Source organism: Notolepis coatsorum, assembly GCF_963971535.1.
Source record: "Notolepis coatsorum genome assembly, chromosome: 3".
Lineage (NCBI taxonomy): Eukaryota > Metazoa > Chordata > Actinopteri > Aulopiformes > Paralepididae > Notolepis > Notolepis coatsorum.
Window position 1 is genome coordinate 148,759,279 of NC_140167.1, and position 19,157 is coordinate 148,778,435.

General features: G+C 47.0%; 1 protein-coding gene across 1 annotated transcript in view; it reads left to right on the forward strand.

Moving 5' to 3' along the window:
• Nucleotides 1–19,157, forward strand: part of cps1 (carbamoyl-phosphate synthase 1, mitochondrial) — a 255,494-nt gene that overhangs the window by 166,816 nt on the left and 69,521 nt on the right. The window contains exons 30-32 of the mRNA XM_084309709.1: nt 1,637–1,744; nt 2,218–2,307; nt 4,866–5,036. Coding sequence (XP_084165835.1) covers nt 1,637–1,744; nt 2,218–2,307; nt 4,866–5,036 — 369 coding nt within the window. The remainder of the gene's footprint in view (nt 1–1,636; nt 1,745–2,217; nt 2,308–4,865; nt 5,037–19,157) is intronic.

Genomic DNA, 19,157 nt, shown 5'->3' on the forward strand with positions numbered 1-19,157 from the left:
ACTTCAACAGATCCAATGCCAGTCAAACATGTTCCATGCCCCCCCCCATCCACCTATGGTATGCTCCGGTCCTGTACATCAGAGCGTTAGGGCACAGGAGATCAATAAAGTATTACAAATTTAAAATCCATTCCATTTTTAGTATGTGGACAAGGAGTCTTGTCAGTAATCTAATTCCTCCACAGTGGACTTTCTTTCACTTTCACGTTCTCTGATTCCCCTCTGTTCTCCTTTATGCCACATTAACAAGCCAATCATTGATTGAATGCCAAACAGGTATCATTATTCTTGACTAGGCTCTGTGTTGTGTGTGTGTGTGTGTGTGTGTGTGTGTGTGTGTGTGTGTGTGTGTGTGTGTGTGTGTGTGTGTGTGTGTGTGTGTGTGTGTGTGTGTGTGTGTGTGTGTGTGTGTGTGTGGTGTGTGTGTGTGTGTGTGTGCATACATGTGTGTGTGTGTGTAATGGGGAGAGCGTGCAAGAGAGAGAGTTAGATAACACATATTAATTACAGGTTCATCAGGAGTGTGCTAATGAACACTGCGGCCTGCAGCAGTTTAAATGAGCTAATGACACAGCAGCTCATTGAAAGACACACATACACATACACACACGGGAGGCTCCTTGAGACATGACTCCTTTTCTGTGGGTGAATAGAATGGAGTTAATTTGCTGACATTATCACTACCCAGACAGACAGGAGTCAGATTGAATGCTGGCTGCTTCAATTGAGGGCATGATTTATTTGTTTGTCCTTTTTCTAGTCCAGTTTCTGTTATTTCAGATTAATAGTGTTTTATTCTTTCATCTCGCTGTGGTCTCAAGTATAAATGGTTTGTTGTTTTTGTTGTTGTTATTAACACTTTCAGCGCCAGAGGTCGCTGTGGGCCGTGTGGCAAGAATGCCAGCGCTTTAATGAATGGGGATACATGCCGGTGTTTGCAGGGCTAAAACTATATTAAATATCATAGCTATGGATATAAAACTATTGCCAATTTGACATTGAGTATCTATCGTTCAATTTGTGAAAAATAAATAAAAAACGGCATCCATACATTCCCGTTTTATACCGTGGTGAATATGAGTATAGTTTTAGAGTAATTCTGTGTAATCCCAGGAAACGCCGCTATCCAGCGTTTAGTGCATTTCACTAGAAACCGTGGCATTCCTCGCCTGGATCAACAATCAATCTGAAATCAACGCTATATTATCGGTATTATGTTTCATCATGCATGCATGAAAGGGTGGGGGGGGGTTCTATGCTTCAATCGTCACCAACGGAATACGTTACACACACACATTACACACATACGCTAGGATCGCGGGGAAGGGATTCTTCAATCAACGCAAGATTGATATCATATAGCCCTTACATTGACTAGGATGTACTGCAAAAAGAATATTCCAATTATCTGATCGCCATTCCAAGTATTGATGTCGATCGTGTTGCCAACATAATCCACCAAAGAACATGAACCGGGAGTGCTTGATTATCCTCAATCCATGTGTTATAACCGCTCGCCATGCCCGACTAGGAAAACCCGGACCGGACTTTTTAGCGTTGCTAAAAAAGAGCATGTGTGCTTTAAAGAAGCTACCCTGGGTAAATAAATACCTTTGGTCACGGTCAACTGTCCCAGGTGCTGGTCCACGCCATAACGGAGCACGTGGAGGATGCCGGCGTTCATTCAGGAGACGCCACCCTCATGCTGCCAACCCAAAGCATCAGCCAGGGGGCGCTAGAGAAGGTCTGTCCTCCGCCACACACACACACACACACTCACACACACACACACACACACACACACACACACACACACACACACACACACACACACACACACACACACACACACACACACACACACACACACACACACACACACAACTACCATCCTCTTAGCTCTCAGCAAACCCCAACCACTCAGGTACTCAAATAATTCCAGCTACTCTATAGTGTATTCTGTCCTAAGTGATAACTCAGTGAGGCATGAACACAGCCCTATCTGTTATTTGACCATGATGTATGCAATTACACTCTATCCTATGCAATATGCAGTGCTTTTATGGTATAACATTTTTCATAACAAGCGGCCTCATTTTCTGTGTGTGTGTGTGTGTGTGTGTGTGTGTGTGTGTGTGTGTGTGTGTGTGTGTGTGTGTGTGTGTGTGTGTGTGTGTGTGTGTGTGTGTGTGTGTCTTTTCTCCCCATTACTCTCAGGTGAAGAATGCTACTCGGAAGATTGCCAAGGAGTTTGAGATCTCAGGGCCCTTTAATACTCAGTTCCTGGTTAAAGGCAATGATGTCATGGTAAGAAATAGTGCTCTGTGCATGACTAAATTATGGATAGACATTTTCAGAGTCGAGGCAAATGACATTCACTCGTGAAGGAATCCTTGTTTTTCAATGTGTATATAATGTAAATATCTGCATTATAATGTAAATATCTGCAGATGACGGCATCTACTCGTAGATATTAGTTGTAAGAGGACAGTATCAGTCACTATGTCTGGCTCCAGTGAGGCTGCAGACGAGGGCCTGTTATCAGCTGAGCTCTCAAGCGAGCCAAGGTCATTGTATGCAGCGGCACTGGGCTCTCACATGGTGGTGTGGCCACATCGTTTTAGTAATATCAACATTGCCGTTGCTATAGTGATTTGGGTCAAAAGTGCCGTTGCCATAGTAACAGTCACGAGAGAGAGGTCGACATCGCGAGACTTGAAGACGGTAAGCTGTGGGGTCTTCAGGAGACTAGCCAGATTGAGACACGACATGGAGCCGAGCAGACACCACAGAGACTTCAGGTGAAGAAAGGATCACCGGAATGGAGTGCCACATCATCGCTAGCTTCGGCTAACAGGGAATGGTTGTTGGCTACGACGAGGCCTCAGAACCATTGGACTAATGAGAGAAGAGACGGTGGAGAATAATTAATCTAGTTTTCCTTCAAAGAGACTGTTCATTGACATTACAGAATTGGTTACATCTGTTATGAGGCTTTGTTTATGGAATAAACAACGTTTTTCCAAGACAGGTACCACGTTTGCCAGTGTCGAATTCTTCTGATTACGGATTGCATTAACGGGGATGAAACAGTTGTACAGCCAGTATGAGAAGGTCGACTTCGGAGTAAGAGATAAACACAACGCAGAAACTTCACAAACACAGGTGACGAGGTGATACTGGCTGATTATGACCGAAATCTATCAGTTTTTCCAAGAAAGGTACCACATTTGCCAGTGTCGAATTCTTCTGATTACGGATTGCATTAACACTTTGAGTGCCAACAAAGAGAATTATCATTATTTCATGCCAACCGTTCAGTGCCAACAACGAGAAATCTCGTTATTAATCGTTATTTTTTTTATTCGAGATTTCCATACATTTTTCATCAATCTAGCCTCACGTTACCACTGGGACTCTCTCTGAGCTCAAACAGGGAAAATACCGCCACCTATCGTCTCCCGGATGGTAATGCACCCTTTGGATTGGACTGAATGAAAATGCATGGGTTAAAGAAAATCCGGAATCCACATTTTACTTGTCAGGCATGTAATCCGAGCTGATTGCAGTCTTTGTGGTCCCTCAGAACAGCGTGGAATATGTGTTTCGAGCACCCAGCGTTGGATCAATAAACGCGATCGGTATTTGGAATAGCGATCAGGAATTGGAATAATCTTTTTGGAAAACAGTTGTACAGCCAGTATGAGAAGGTCGACTTCAGAGTAAGAGATAAACACAACGCAGAAACTTCACAAACACAGGTGGCGAGGTGATACTGGCTGATCATGACCGAAATCTATCACTCGTGAATTGAAATAACCATGCATTCACAATGACTTACAAAGGCGATGCATTATAATTATATGATCAATAATGCCTAAGGACCTGTGTGTGTGTGTGTGTGTGTGTGTGTGTGTGTGTGTGTGTGTGTGTGTGTGTGTGTGTGTGTGTGTGTGTGTGTGTGTGTGTGTGTGTGTGTGTGTGTGTGTGAGTGCAACTGAGAAGTGCTGTACATTTTAGCTTATACAGTTATGAGTATAATGGTTATGTCCCTGTTATTAAATATACCTGAAATGGAAATACATTATTGATGGTTTGTGTTCAGTAGGGCTGTCTTAAATAGTTTGAAGCTTCGAAGCTTCGTTCGATGGGCATGGGATTCGAATAGAAAATTTGAATATATAAAAAAAATCTAAAAAATATATATATAATATATAATATATATATATATATATTTTTTTTACCTGCAAAATCAACTCTGCCTCTCTTTGTTAACTACAACAAGCAATGCCATTTGTTATTTAAGATGAGGTCGGACTCGGCACTGACAGATTTGTGTTCATTGTGCTGCTTTTATAAAGCCTCAAATGACGGCTTACAATATTTCATGAAAGCAAAGTGTTTTCTTTGTCTAAGATTTTAAAAGGTTTAAACGTTACAGCACTGACAATTCTCTATAGTATTTTTTAGTGTCCCGATCCATATAAAAACATGTCTTAATAAAAAATTAAGTAAAATTCTGCCTTTGTCTCTATTAACTACATATAAATATTTATATAATTGTTTGCTTTATAGACGAAGGTTGCAACATAATTATGTAATGTAATGTTGTTGGCTGTGTAACGGAGAGCAGCGCAGCTCCCGACTCATTATTAATTTAATTAATTAAACCAATCCACTTTATTTATAGAGAACATTTAAAAACAACAAAGTTTACCAAAGTGCTGTACAAGTCCCACAACATAATATTTTTTTTTAAATGCCAATTTATTTTTTAAGGTCAGCCCTAGTGTTCAGGTAGGTGTGTTCCATGCCTCTCTTTGCATCATGTCTGACTCTGTGTGTGTGTTGTCCCCCCCCCTCAGGTGATAGAGTGTAACCTGCGAGCGTCGCGCTCCTTCCCCTTTGTGTCCAAGACCATCGGTGTGGACTTCATCAATGTGGCCACCAAGGTGATGGTGGGGGAGCCTATAGATGAGGCCAGCCTGCCCTCTCTGGAGAGACCCATCATCCCGGTGGACTACGTGGGCATCAAGGTAAGGCTCGGAGACGTGTATTGCTGTGTATCCGGTGCATTTATGAGGCAGCGCTCCAGTAGTTGTTTATTTCCGCATTTGTGACCAAACCATCATTAGTTCTATGTGCATTGCGGCTGGAATGCATGAGGGTCAATTAGCCTGACACAGAAGATCTAACATCAACATGTAAAATCTCCGTAACATCCATAATGGTGGCCAGCTAGCTAGAAAAACTACCACCTTGCCACCTGACACTGGACTCCTCATCATTTCTCACACCAGACTGGACTCCTCACCGTTCTCCATCTGGCCTAGCAACAGCCTAAGGAGAGATACAGAGGAGATACCAAGTCTTTCTAATATTTTATTCTTTATGATGGCACATTGTAGGTCTCAACATAGAAAGCACTAGACGTACAATATCATTATAAGTACAGCAGGCACTGCGAGTGAACGTTTCAATGGATCATAGAGCCAAGGCGGCAATTACAACTTATATTCTTCCATTTAAGAGTTGTCGCGGCGACGTCCGCTCGCTTCGCAGACTTGCCTTCTCAGATTGGGTACGCATGTGTAGTATAGACGTGTCACCCCGGCTCTTCCACAGCCAATTTCTCCCTCTAATTACTACGGAGGGGCTGCGACAATGGCTGCAGTCTGGGAGCCAGTCGTGCATGTATAATCCTCCGCCCCTTCCTTGCTACCTGAAGTCTTCCATTTTCAGCGCGCCGGGCTGGTGGAGAATACCAAGCAGAGCTGTGAATACCCCCGGGGCTCCAGGCGGAAAGCGCTTCCAGAGTTTACCCACAAGTCATTGATGGACTTGACCCCCCCCCCCCTCCCTGACTAATAGGGGGCTTTTTCGATTATCTTGCTAAGGATGGCTGTTTTCCTTCCCTGCGCAGGTCCTGTCTTTGTCTCTTTGGTCTGCCCCTTGGTTATTTGATTTCCTGCCTGTTTATGGCAGTTAAGGGTATTCCTTGTAAAGGGGAATTACATACTACAACAGAATTGACTTGTGTGTTTTCCTGTGATTTGTTTTATAATAATAATAATAATAATAATGGCTTGGATTTATATAGCGCTCTTCATGACACCCAGAGCGCTTCACAGAGTCCATTATTCGTTCATACACAGTCATACCGGTGGTGGTAAGCTACAATTGCAGCCAGAGCTGCCCTGAGGCAGACTCACGGAAGCGTGGCGAATAATCATCGCCTACGGCCCCTCCGACCACCACCAACATTCATTCACATGCATACACATTCATACTAGGCAAGTAGGTTAAGTGTCTTGCCCAAGGACACAACGGCGATGGGATGGACATGGGCTTGAGCGGGATTCAAACCACCAACCCTTCGATCATTGGATGACCCGCTCTACCCCTAAGCCAAAGCCGCCCCACAATTTACATGAACACCGTTCCGTCTTGATTTGTGATCATGAACAGCCTCCTACGAAAGGGGACTCAATTGGAGATGATGTTGATTGAATGTAAAAGCTCAAACACGTGGAACTTTATACAGTAGGTGCACCGATACTAGTTTTTGAGAACCAGTAAACTAGTATTGGCCTATTATAGAACAATTGTTTTTCTTTTGTTGTATATGTGTTTTATCAAGTCAGGTTCTATATCGTACTAGCTTCCGCTCAGCGTCATCTCCACATATCTCACTTCGTGCATATGCACTGAATATACATGAATGTACCTTTACATACCAACATTCATCTGGCCACACCCCATCCGCTACCTTCATAAGCAGGTGTGTGGCCCCACACTCGCCTCCTTCTTCACTTTCACCACAAGAGAGTGCCTGTATACCAATCACTTGACAAGGGTATTAAGCTGAAGAAAGTTGAGTTACGTGTTTACATTGTTTCTTGCTTTTTTCTTTCTCTCATACTTTTACAAAGAAAAAAGCTAAGTCATACTCATAATGTTTACCTCGGGGGGTCACGCTAGCAACGTTACCCTTCACCAGCGGTTCTTCCTTTCCTCCTCTGCCGTGCGTCTTGGAACGGGGGTGACGCCACTGTCGTGGACGGCATCCGCGCCCGGTAGGCGTCCGGTGGATAGTTTGCCTCTCCAAGGAGCTGGTGCACCAGCGCCGTCTCCTGTGAGATGGCCTGGTTCCTGCTCTGGTTCCTTTGCCGCCGGAGAGTCGTCCGCTGTTGGGCGGCCGGCTCCTCTGGTGGCGGAGGATTTGAGACGCAAACTTTTTGGCGTTGGCGGGGGGTGATATGTCTCCTTGGGGTCCCTCGTACGCTGATGTTGGGTTAGAACCTCCGACTCAGCGGCGGGATGCCCTGCTATCAGCCACATCGGAATGTGGCTCTGCGATGTCCAGTAGTCTGCCGCATGTGAGGGACGCGAGCTCGGTGGGGGAAAGTATGCAGGGGGAACTGCGTGCTTTGTTCCCCGAGCTCATGGCGGCGGCGGCAGTCGCAAACGGCGTGCCGCTGCCGCAGCCACTGCCTGTTCCTGTCCCTGATGATCTCATAGGTCATTTATGGCAACGTCGTCCTGTGAGAGAGACGGGCGTTGTCTGCCCATTTTTCCCCTCGATGGAGGCCTACGTCCGTCAGGGACAGGTGGTCTCCCACATCCCGGGCCTCACTCCCGCCTACGTGCGAGTCACAAGGGTGGTGGGTTTGGTAGAAGGTATGAAGGAGGGGGTGCCTCGGCTTGATAGGCCGATGGCAGCTCTGCTTTGTCCTGAGGTGGTGTGGGAGCCTTTACGGAAGCCGGTTCCTCACGGGAAATCGGCGAGGCGGTTGGCTTACTGGAGTGACCAGTCATTCATCACCGCGACTCAATCCCTGGCTGCCACGTCTAACATCGCGCAGCTGGCGAGGTTCATGTCCAGGATAATGACGGGCGGTACGGAGCTGACCGAAGTACAACGTGATCAGCTCGCCCAGGCGGCCGGAGCCATCCTGCATCTGATCCAGCTGCAGGCCGTCGCCGCTGGGAAAGTACGCGCCCTGGCCACTCTAGCCCAGCGCAACCTTTGGCTGGAGCAGGCACGTGTGCCGGAGAGGAAGAGGACACCACTTCTGACGGCACCCCTCTCCGATGTTGGGCTCTTCGGGTCGGCGTTGCAGCTGATGACCTCAACCTGCAGGGAAATGCAGGAGGAGCGGTCCGTGCTCCAGCCTCATTTCCCCCCGCCCGATGTCACCGGTGGAGTCAGACGGAAGGCTCATCGTCGAGGATCCGCCACCGAAGCCGTCGCCGCTACCACCGCCACTGCTGGCCCTTCAGCAAAGAAGGCCAGGAGGAGAGAGGGCTCCTCGGCCACTGCAGCCGGCCCATCCACGCTCGGAGGTGACGGTAGGGATCGTCGAGACCAGCCTACAGTCCTTTACCGTCCTTCCGGGGCTCCCCGGGGTGGCAAACCCTGAGCGGCTCGTGGCAGGCGTCGCTAGTGACTTTTCCCTCTATTGGTTCCCCCTGTTCCCTTCCCGGCCCAACATATGCTTGTCAAATAAAGTGTCCCTCCTAGGAGGGACTGTATTTTGTTACAAACGGTGTGTTTATTCACTACATATGATGGGGATACGATGTGTGAACCTTCGCTAGTGTGGGTTTGATAGGAGGGCTAGACTTATAGTCTTGTTTGGTTGCTACATTGCATGTTGCTTAAGCAAGGCCTGCAGCTTACACTCGGTCGAAAGGGTTTTTCTTCCTCGACCTGAAGACTTAGGTTCTTCATATAAAGGTAGAGGTTAGTTGTGTGTTCTGTTGCTTAAACAGTGATATTGAGCCGCAACACTGTTGTGTTGGTCTGCAGTAATGCTCGTGTGTGTAAGGGTACCGTGGTCTTTTAGGCCGCTCTCTCTCTCTATCAAATCTTCTGTGTTCTTGCAACATAAACACGGGTGTCGTGTTCACACATATAAAACTTTTACCTTGTTATAAACCCTGTTCACAGACTTGTCTGTGGCTAGCGTGCATTGAGTTAGCTTTTCGCTGTTCATTAGCATACTGGCTACTTAAGGTATCATATGGCTATTTGTTGTTGTCGTATTTGAGGGTTGGGCTTGCGAGGGGGTACCGGATACACCCCTCCTTCCCTCTTCTGATTGGTCGTTTTTTTTTTTTTACCCTCTTTCTCATTCGGTCCGGCCAAGCTGTTAGGCAGCTTGGCACGGGGGGGGGGGGGGGGGGGTTCCCTGACTCTGCACCTATCACGGGCAGTTGAGTCATGGGATTCCCCCCGTCATAGAATACGTCACTGGGCACGTTTCTATTGGACGACGGCTTCCGTGAGTTTTTTACAGACCCATGTGTGGTTCTCTGTTATTGTCAAGTTGTCGGGGCAGAGCGCAGGAACTTGATGTTCTGCTACGCTCGATGTATGTGTAACTTGAGTCTGTTGGTCACATGGCTCAATGTTACCGTGACTTTTCAATTCATGGCTCACGTGGGAAGTCTCTCTGAGGATTCCTGTCTCCCTGTGGTGAGGTTGGCGGGATGTAAAAATGAAAAGATTTTTTCCCTCAGCCGCGTCACATGAGATTCATGTCAGTCTGTGTTTTCTTCTTTTTTAATAAAAGAGGAAAGGACATGAAGTACGACGGCTTCTTGTCGTTCTCCCAGGCGATTTGGAGGAACAATGTCTGGTGTCTTGTTAGACTATCCATTGATGTGTTTGGGTCTCGACGCGTACATAGTGCTGGCTCTGGGTGTTTCTGATAAGAATCACGCATGAGGCTGGTACGCCTTGGTTGCTCGTTATTAAAACTGCGTTTTTATAGGGCAACTGGGATGGAGTTTTCTCTTCCGAGCGCCAGTTTATTAGGTCTCGACGAATTCTCGTTCATATCTGGGGGATGTTAACGGAATAGATCAAAGCATAGGTAGAGCGGTCTCACTCCCTTGGGGTGGGCCACTGAGCGCGGTACGAATGGGACCGTCTGGGTGGCGCCCTCTATAATGTTTTAGATCGACACGCGTACCTACCCCCTCTCCTGGAGTGGGGATGTCGGCGTGATTAGGGCACGGGACTGGTTCTGGTCACGCTGGTCCAGGTCAGTTAACCCGTTGTCCGCCGGGGACGCATATTTTCTGTTCTGGTACCCTGAGGGACTTGTGCTTTTTTCAGGGGGAAAAATGCCGGATCGGCCCGGGTGTTATGGAGACCCTTTGTTGGGTACATGTTGTACCCTGTGCTGTCATGAAGGGGCTGGTTCTCCATTCTTTTCGCCTCTTGAGTGCTTCGAGTTACAGCCGTGCTGACTGCCTGAGTATGCCAGGGTCAGTATGCCAGGCGGCGTGCTAGTGGGGGGAAGGGCCCGCTCTTGGATGGGCCCTGTCCGAATACGCTGGCGATGTGGGGGGCGGTGTCACTAGTGACCGCCTGGTGAGGTCTTGATGCTGTGGCGTCATTGACCTCTCCTGGCCCCCTTTTTCCGAGGGGATCCAGTCCCTTCGGGGTCTGGGTCTTCCCTCGCGCTCCGCTGCTACGGCCTTACCACGGGGTTGAGTTTGCTCTTGACCCCGTGATTTTGGGGGCAGTAACAAGGGTTGTTCCTTCCGTTCGTTCCCTGGTGGCATGCGGGTTGTGCGTGTGCGTAGTCGTGGGGTCAAGCCACGGTCTGCTCACCCTGTGCGTTGAGTTGCTCGAGTTCCTCTTTGCACGGGCGGATCCGTCTCCCTCCCGTCCTCCAATAGGGAGGGTATCCCTCCATTAGGGAGGGTCGGGGGGCTCGGTCCTCCCCGGTTCTGATGGTTGTGGGGGGCCTCAGTGGGGTACATTTGTCGAGCTTCAGCTCCCGCTCAGCTCCTGTTGTGCAGATGACGCTGAGCGGAAGCTAGTACGATATAGAACTGCGGCCTTTGATCTTGCCTTGTGGTGAAAGATTGGGAAGGAGGCGAGTGTGGGGCCACACACCTGCTTATGAAGGTAGCGGATGGGGTGTGGCCAGACGAATGTTGGTATGTAAAGGTACATTGTGAGTTTTTATTCAGTGCATATGCACGAAGTGAGATATGTGCAGATGACGCTGAGCGTCACTAGTACTCATAGAACTACGGTTATATTCATAACCTATCGTTTATTTGTGTAGCCCAAAATCACATGATATGTCTCAATGGGCTTCACAGGCCTACAACCCCCTGACTTAACAACCAAAGAAGATACGGAAAAGCTTCCATAGCAAACCCCTAAATATATTTAGTCATTTAGCTGACGCTTTTAACCAAAGCGACTTACAAGTTTTGTATGACAAGTCAGCAGGAAGGATACAACTCTATCAGCTGAGTAACAATGTTCATCAAAGTGCTGAATGCTACAATGTAGGTTAGTATATTAGGACAAGTGCATGACAATAAGGTTAGTTAGGGTTAGTTAGCCTGCTTGCCTCAACGACTACCGCCCTGTAGCTCTCACCTCCATAGCCATGAAGTGCTTCGAGAAGCTAGTAAAGGGCTACATCTGCTCCTCCCTCCCCATCAACATGGACCCCCTGCAATTTGCATACCGCCCCAACAGGTCCACGGAGGACGCCATATCCCATGTGCTGCACACAGCAGCATCACACCTGGACAAGAGGCAGGGGAACTATGTGAGAATGCTATTCATCGACTACAGCTCGGCATTCAATACCATAGTCCCCTCCATACTCATAGCCAAGCTCAGGGACCTGGGCTTGGGCTATGACCTCTGCCAGTGGGTCTTGGACTTCCTGACTGGCAGACCCCAGGTGGTGAGAGCAGGCAACTGCACCTCCTCATCCATCACCCTCAACATAGGGGCCCCCCAGGGCTGTGTTCTGAGTCCCCTCCTCTACTCCCTGTACACACACGACTGTGTGGCTCAGCGGAGTAGCAATACAATCGTCAAATTTGCTGACGACACAGTGGTGGTGGGCCTGATCTCTGCCAACGACGAGAGGGCCTACCTGGAAGAGGTCAAGGTCCTGGCGGGATGGTGCCAGGAAAACAGCCTCTCCCTGAACGTCAGCAAAACAAAGGAGATGATTGTGGACTTCAGGAGGTCGGGGGTCAAGGACTACAGCCCCCTCAGCATCGACGGGGCACCGGTTGAGAGAGTCAACAGCTTCAAGTACCTCGGAGCCTACATATCCGAGGACTTGACATGGACCACACACATTAACAGTGTGGTGAAGAAGGCACGACAACGCCTCTACTTCCTCAGGCGCCTAAGGAAGTTCCAAGTCAGCCAGAAGATCCTTAAGAACTTCTACTCATGTACAATAGAGAGCATCTTGACCGGCAACATCACCTCCTGGTTTGGGAATAGCACTGCAAAAGACCAAAGCAGACTACAAAGAGTGACACGTTCAGCCGAACGCACAATTGGAGGGGGGCTCCCCACCCTCCAGAACATTTACTACAAGCGTTGCAAGGGGAAGGCTAAGAGAATTATTAAGGACTCGAGCCACCCGAACAACTGCCTCTTTGAACTGCTGCCGTCAGGCAAGCGATACAGGAGTCTCAAGGCGAGCACAGAAAGACTCAGAAGTAGCTTCTATCCCCAGGCCATCAGGCTGCTAAACGAACAATGAATGAACACTACACAACAACAACCACCAAACACACATAGCACACACATCCACACGCACACACTCACTTTAAACAAACACACTGTAGCACCCACTCCACACACTTTATAGCACACACCCACTTTAAACAAACACACTGTAGCACCCACTCCCCACACTTTATATTTATGGATGAAGGATTGCACTACAACTCGTACACCTTACTGTAAATTGTACCTAAAATTGTACCTCATCCCATTTCTGCTTTGCACTAGATAGTACTGTACATTAGTACACTGCATAGTATTGTGTATTGTATATTATATGGTAACTCAGAACATTGTACATATGTCTATACCGAACACTGTGACCTCATTTTCTTCTTCTAAATTCATGCTATATTATGTTATTATGTTATTTGATACTATCTTGTCTAGCACAGTCTCTGGAGCGTAACAGTAAGAAGCATTTTGTATGAAAGTATTCTGTACTTCTGTATGACAACTATTAAAGAACTTGAACTTGAACTTGAGTTATTATTATTTAGGGCTGTCCCCGACTAAGGATTTGGATAGTCGACTATGATTGGCCGAAATTAGCCGATAGTCGACTATGAAAAAAAAGAAAATTGGAAAAGAAAAAGTATAATTAAAAAAAAAAAAATTATTCCATTTGGGCTGTGGGGGGTGCTTAATGTCTGAAGGAGTCGACGGAAGGCTTCTTGTCCTCTGCAAAAGCATGCAATTGGTCCACTGATGGATACATCTTGATATTTGTCTAGTCTAGTGTGTTCATTAGATGGGTGAAATCCTCTTCCAGTGCCTCTGTGCCTGTTTTCTTAGGCAGTTAGCCTCGCTGGTATGCGTGCCATTAGCGTTAGCCACGCTTCTAGGCCTCTTTTCTTTTGGAAAGAATGATACAAAAAAAAAATATATATATATTTTTTTAATTATAATTTTTTGTTTGTATTCGACTAAAAGGTTGGCAGTCGACTATTTCTCCTTTCGACTATTCGACTAATAGGGGTCAGCCCTATATTATTATTATTATTATTATTATTATTAGCGCTCTGTTCAATGGGGATATATTCAGTTTTAGCAGTGCTAAAACTATATTAAATATTATAGCTATGGATCTAATAACATTGTCGATTGTCAGTGAGTTTCTTCCGGTCAACATGCAAAAAACTGATAATTTTTTCATCCATACATTTCTGTTTTATACCGTGGTGAATATGAGTATAGTTTTAGAGTGATTATCTGTAATCCCGGGAAACGACGCGAAACAGCGTTTTACTGCATTTCATTATAAATCGTGCCCTTTCTCACCTGGATCAATAATCAATCTGAAATCAACGCTAGATTATCGGTATTAAATTTCATCATGCATGCACGAAAGGGTGGGGGGGAGGTAGTTTTTCTATGCTTCGATCGCCACCAACGGCATACATTACACAGTACATTACAGACACACGCTGCGATCGCGGGGAAAAAATTATCGGATCAACGCAAGATTGATAACATATAGTCCTTACCTTGTCTATGATGTACTGCAAAAAGAATAATCAAATTATCTCATCGCCATTCCAAATACTGATTGCGATCGTGTGTCCAACGTTATCCAGCATTGCACATGAATGGGGGGGGGGGGGCGGGGACCCTCGTCGATGCCATCCCTATAAGCGATTGTCTTGCCGGAGTATTTACACCCCGCCTGCCCGCACCAGCTCGGCCCAGAAAACAAACCACATTGTTTCAAATGGAGTGCAATAGCGGCCACAAGGCGCTGGGCGGTATTGGACGTTTGCGATCTCAGAGCCATTTCCAATGATAACATCAGGCTGGATGGATGAATTATGAATGGATATAGCGAATAAAAGAAATAACGATTAAAACCCGACTTTTCTCGGGTTTGGCGCTCAAGCGATGGCGAGTTAACCCGACTTATCTCGGGTCTGGCGTCCATTGTGTTAAAAAGATCCTCATTTTTCGTTTGTTTTGGCGACATCAATTGGTGATAAGTGGTCATTGCTGTCGTAGTCTTGCACTGTATTGACTTGCTTTCCATCTGGAAAATTCTATTAATTTCAAACAAACTGCTGTTGCTGCTGGTTGTTGTGAAGGGCCAGATTAAACTGAACGCGCAAGCCCCCAACGGCAAGTTCAAAGACAACTGCAGGCATGTCAGAACATGCCCAGAGTCTGCGTAGTAATACGAGACAAGGACTGAGGTTGGGACTAGATATTCACTTAAGTATAAATACGGCGCAGGTGTAAACAGCAGCACTTCGTTCATTCAGTTCATCTAAAGCAGCAGTGTGACAAGTTCGGTAACATTGAAGTGAGCAACCGTGTTTTGGCTTACTCTCATACCTGTCTTGTGTTGTGCGATTGGGGTCGGTTACAAACCATAACAGTACGACCCGACCAGTCGACGACCCCAGCCAGCACAGACAGTGTATGTGAGTTAGCCCCTGTTAGTTCCCTCTAGTTCCCTCTAGCTCCCTTTAGTTCCCCTGTTAGTTCCCCTGTTAGCTACCCTGTTCCCCACTGCTAGGACTGCCCCTTCAGCTAGCAAGGTCAGTCTCCCCACTGCTAGGACTGCCTCTTCAGCTAGCAAGGTCAGTTTCCCCACAGCTAGGACTGTCCTTCCAGCTAGCTTGTTCTCCTTTGCTAGTCCAGCCCTGTCTGCTAGCCTAGCTCCGGCAGCTAGCGCAGCCTCTATGCTAATGTAGCAGTACAGCTAGCATAGGCCCTGTAGCTAGCATTGCTCTGGCAGCTACCCAGTCCCTCTGCTAGCCCCACTTTAGGTGTAGATTCCCCTGCTAGCATGGCCCAGTTTTTTTTTTGTTTGTTGCTTTATCATGTCCCCTGCCCCGCTGTCTGGTTTTTTTTGGGTCGCCCGGTGGCTCCCGTGGAGGGGGGGGGGGTACTGTGAGGATTCGCCTGTTCCCTGGACCTTTGTTCCCTGTCTCCTCACCTCACCAGCCCCCACCTTTGGACTTTCCCTGTCTACTCTCCTCAACAGCCCCCACCCTTGCGATGTTTTACTTTCCTCTACTCTTCACCAGCCCCCACCCTTGGACTACCTTTCACAGCTGTCATAGTTTATGATTAGCGCCCCAGAAGGCTTTAAATACCTGGACCTCCCCTCCAGTCCTTGTCGGGTCATTCTGTATGCTGGTTCTGTGTTCTGGACTCTGTATCTTTATCTGTGTTCAGTGTTCATGGAGTCCTGGACGTTACCATCACCTGCCGCGTCTCCGGCGTGAGACGACGTGCCAGCCATCACCACCTGTCGCCGTTTGCCTGGAGTGGGACACCGTCTGCGCTCTCTAATTCTCTACGGGAGGTTTTCCAGTGTTCCCACTCCAGACGTCAAGCCGGTGCGCATCGCTTCCTATTTCCACGGGAGGATGCGTCTCTTCGCCCCGGTCCCCTGGGACCCCGGTGTTCTGCGCTGCCCGTCTACAGCTTCCGAGGAGGATCTCCGTGCCAGGCCTGGAGTGGTGTTCCCACTCCAGACGTCAAGCCGGCGCGCTCCCACTCCAGACGTCAAGCCGGCGCGCTCCCACTCCAGACGTCAAGCCGGCGCGCATCGCTTCCTAGTTCCACGGGAGGATGCGTCTCTTCGCCCCGGTCCCCTGGGACCCCTGTGTTCTGCGCTGCCCGTCTGCAGCATCCGAGGAAGATCTCCGTGCCAGGCCTCCGCCATCGGGCCCCTGGTTCCCATGCCAGGCCTCCGCCGTCGGAACCCTTTCCTCATCCCTGTAAGCAGCTCTGGCCCTCGCCCTGTCCAAGGCCTTAACCCTGTTCTCTGTCCCTGTCTCCAGCCCGCCTCTCCGGGCCTCTGTCCCTGTCCCCCTCTCCAGTGCCCCTGGTCCTGGTCCTTGACATTTTGCCCTGGCCCTGTCCCTTAGCCTTAGTCCCTTAGCCTGTTCACCTCTTAAAGGCGCAGTGCCGCATTTTCCCCTATTTTCTTTGACTCCAGTGTTTTTTGTGTTCTCCCTTAAAGGGACAGTGCCGCCTTTTGTTATGTAATGAATAAATGCCCTGTTTTGGCTTACTCTCATACCTGTCTTGTGTTGTGCGATTGGGGTTGGTTACAAACCATAACACTCTCTCTCTCTCTCTCTTTCTTTCTCTCTCTCTCTCTCTCTCTCTCTCTCTCTCTCTCTCTCTCTCTCTCTCTCTCTCTCTCTCTCTCTCTCTCTCTCTCTCTCTCTCTCTCTCTATCTCTCTCTCTCTCTCTATCTCTCTCTCCAGGGTGTTCTCTTTCCCACTAACAAGTCCCTATAGTGTAATTTCTGCCTCTTCGTACAAACTCTACAACAATAATGCAGCTGTTTTTATGATCCGTAGAGGAAGTGGATGGACATACTCCGAGGGAGGGGAGGAATTCGCTTCAGCAGGCCCCAAAGCACACACAGCAGTTGGAGGGGAAATACTCCCAGCTGTGGTTCTATTACAGCTGTATTGATTAGGGCTGGTTATACATAGCAGTGTATACAGGTTAGGGCTGGGCGATATGGCCAAAAATGATATAACGATATGATAATATTATCATATCACTCGATATCGATAATTATCAATATTGTTATAATTATAATTAAAGTTTTGTTTATAATTATTATTATTTTTAAAGGGGACATGCATTATAAATGCCTTTTTTCTGTGTTTAGCATGGTTTTATAGTAATACAGGTTAGTACAGTATCAATGGGTCTGTGTCTCTAATTACCATATTGACTCATCAGTCTAGTCTCGAGTTCACAAGGTCCTCCCTCACTCAACTAAACTGTTCTGATTTGACGGTTTCCGTGACGTTAATATAGCATTGATTTGCATAGCTCCGCCCCTGGTTGTACTCACCTCCACCGCCCACATCAACCATTATAGTACAGAGACCAGAGACCGCATTGTAACCCGACACTTCCTCAAACGGGGTTTGACAGGCAGAGAACGAGCGAGAGGGAGGGAGGGACGGCGGGAGGGACTGCAGAAGTGTGTGTAAATGTGTGTGCGCCATCTCTCCCTCGTCGGGGACACACACACACAAACTTGACTGCGTGTGTGTCGGGGACGCATCTCTCCTCTCTCTCTCTCTCTCTCTCTCTCTCTCCCTCTCTCTCTCTCTCTCTCGCTTGGTCGTTCTCTCTCACTCTCTCTTATGTATCATGCTGTGTGGGTGACTGTCACTGAAAGCGCTTATGGGCGGAGCCCATCCAATAACAGGCTGAAATCCTGAGGCTGGAAAATTATGCTTTTGAGTACTCCATTAGAATAATAAAACAATGATTTTTTTTTTTAAATAAACCTTACAGATGTCTTCCATAGACTCACATGAATTGTGTAAAGTTGCCCAAATAGTGCAAGGAATAGCAATGCAGGCCCCATTTACCCTTCAAGGTCTAAAGTAACTAGCTCCACCTTCTCAGAATGTTCCCTTTTTTTTGTTACATAATGTAAAATTACAGATTCATACCTTCAAAATAAGCCATCAATTGTCAAATTTGAGATGATAGTTTTCAATCAATGTCCTATCAAACATTCTGGTAAAATCCTAACTACTTTTCAGGATAGGACTTGAACTTGATCCAAGTTCATTCAGCTATCTGATGAGAGAACTACACTCCCAGAATTCAATGTGATCATTGTCACTAGAACCATTTCACACCTGGAGCAACATTCCTTTGTTATTCCAGTGAATGGACCCAGCAGGAGGCCTAGCCTAGCGACAAGCGGCCACTACATAGTTGGGTATTGAAAAAATGCTCATATCCAAAAGTAGTAGATAGATATAGGTCATACATGTAGGTATGCACTTGTCCTAATATACTAACCTACACTGTAGCACTCAACACTTTGATGAACATTGTTACTCAGCTTATAGAGGTGTGCCCTTCCTCAATAAAGCCCTAGAGAGAGAGAGAGAGAGAGAGAGAGAGAGAGAGAGAGAGAGAGAGAGAGAGATGGTATTTACAGTACTGTACCATATCACATTACCATGTACTGTATTGCAGGGTGCTAATGCCCCTTTTGCAGCATACCATGATTACTTATATTGAGATGTTTCAGTACAGTGGATGGTACAGTATATACAGTAAAGTACAGTATATATAGTACTGTAAGAAAAAGAAGCAAACCAATAACAATTTGTGGTTGTATTTCTCTAGAATGAGAGAGAGAGAGAGAGAGAGAGAGAGAGAGAGAGAGAGAGAAATAATTTCAAATTCTTCAAATTCTTCAATTTCAAATGTATCATCAAGTACAAAATAGATTTGATCGTAATATTTATGAGAATGCATGTTGAATGAATGCAAGAACATTCTAGAACATTTGTGATGTCACAGTATGATGTCATAATCGAACATTCTAGCACTCAACACTTTGATGAACATTGTTACTCAGCGGATAGAGTTGTGCCCTTCCTGATGACTTGTTGTACAGAACTTGTAAGTCGCTTTGGATTAAAGCATCAGCTAAATGACTAGACCAGGGGTCTCAAACTCAATTTACCTGGGGGCCGCTGGAGGTAGAGTCTGGGTGAGGCTGGGCTGCATCAAATATTCCACAAAAAAAGGGTTTCAAGTATTCCAAAAATGTATTAATATACCCCTTTGCCTCATCAT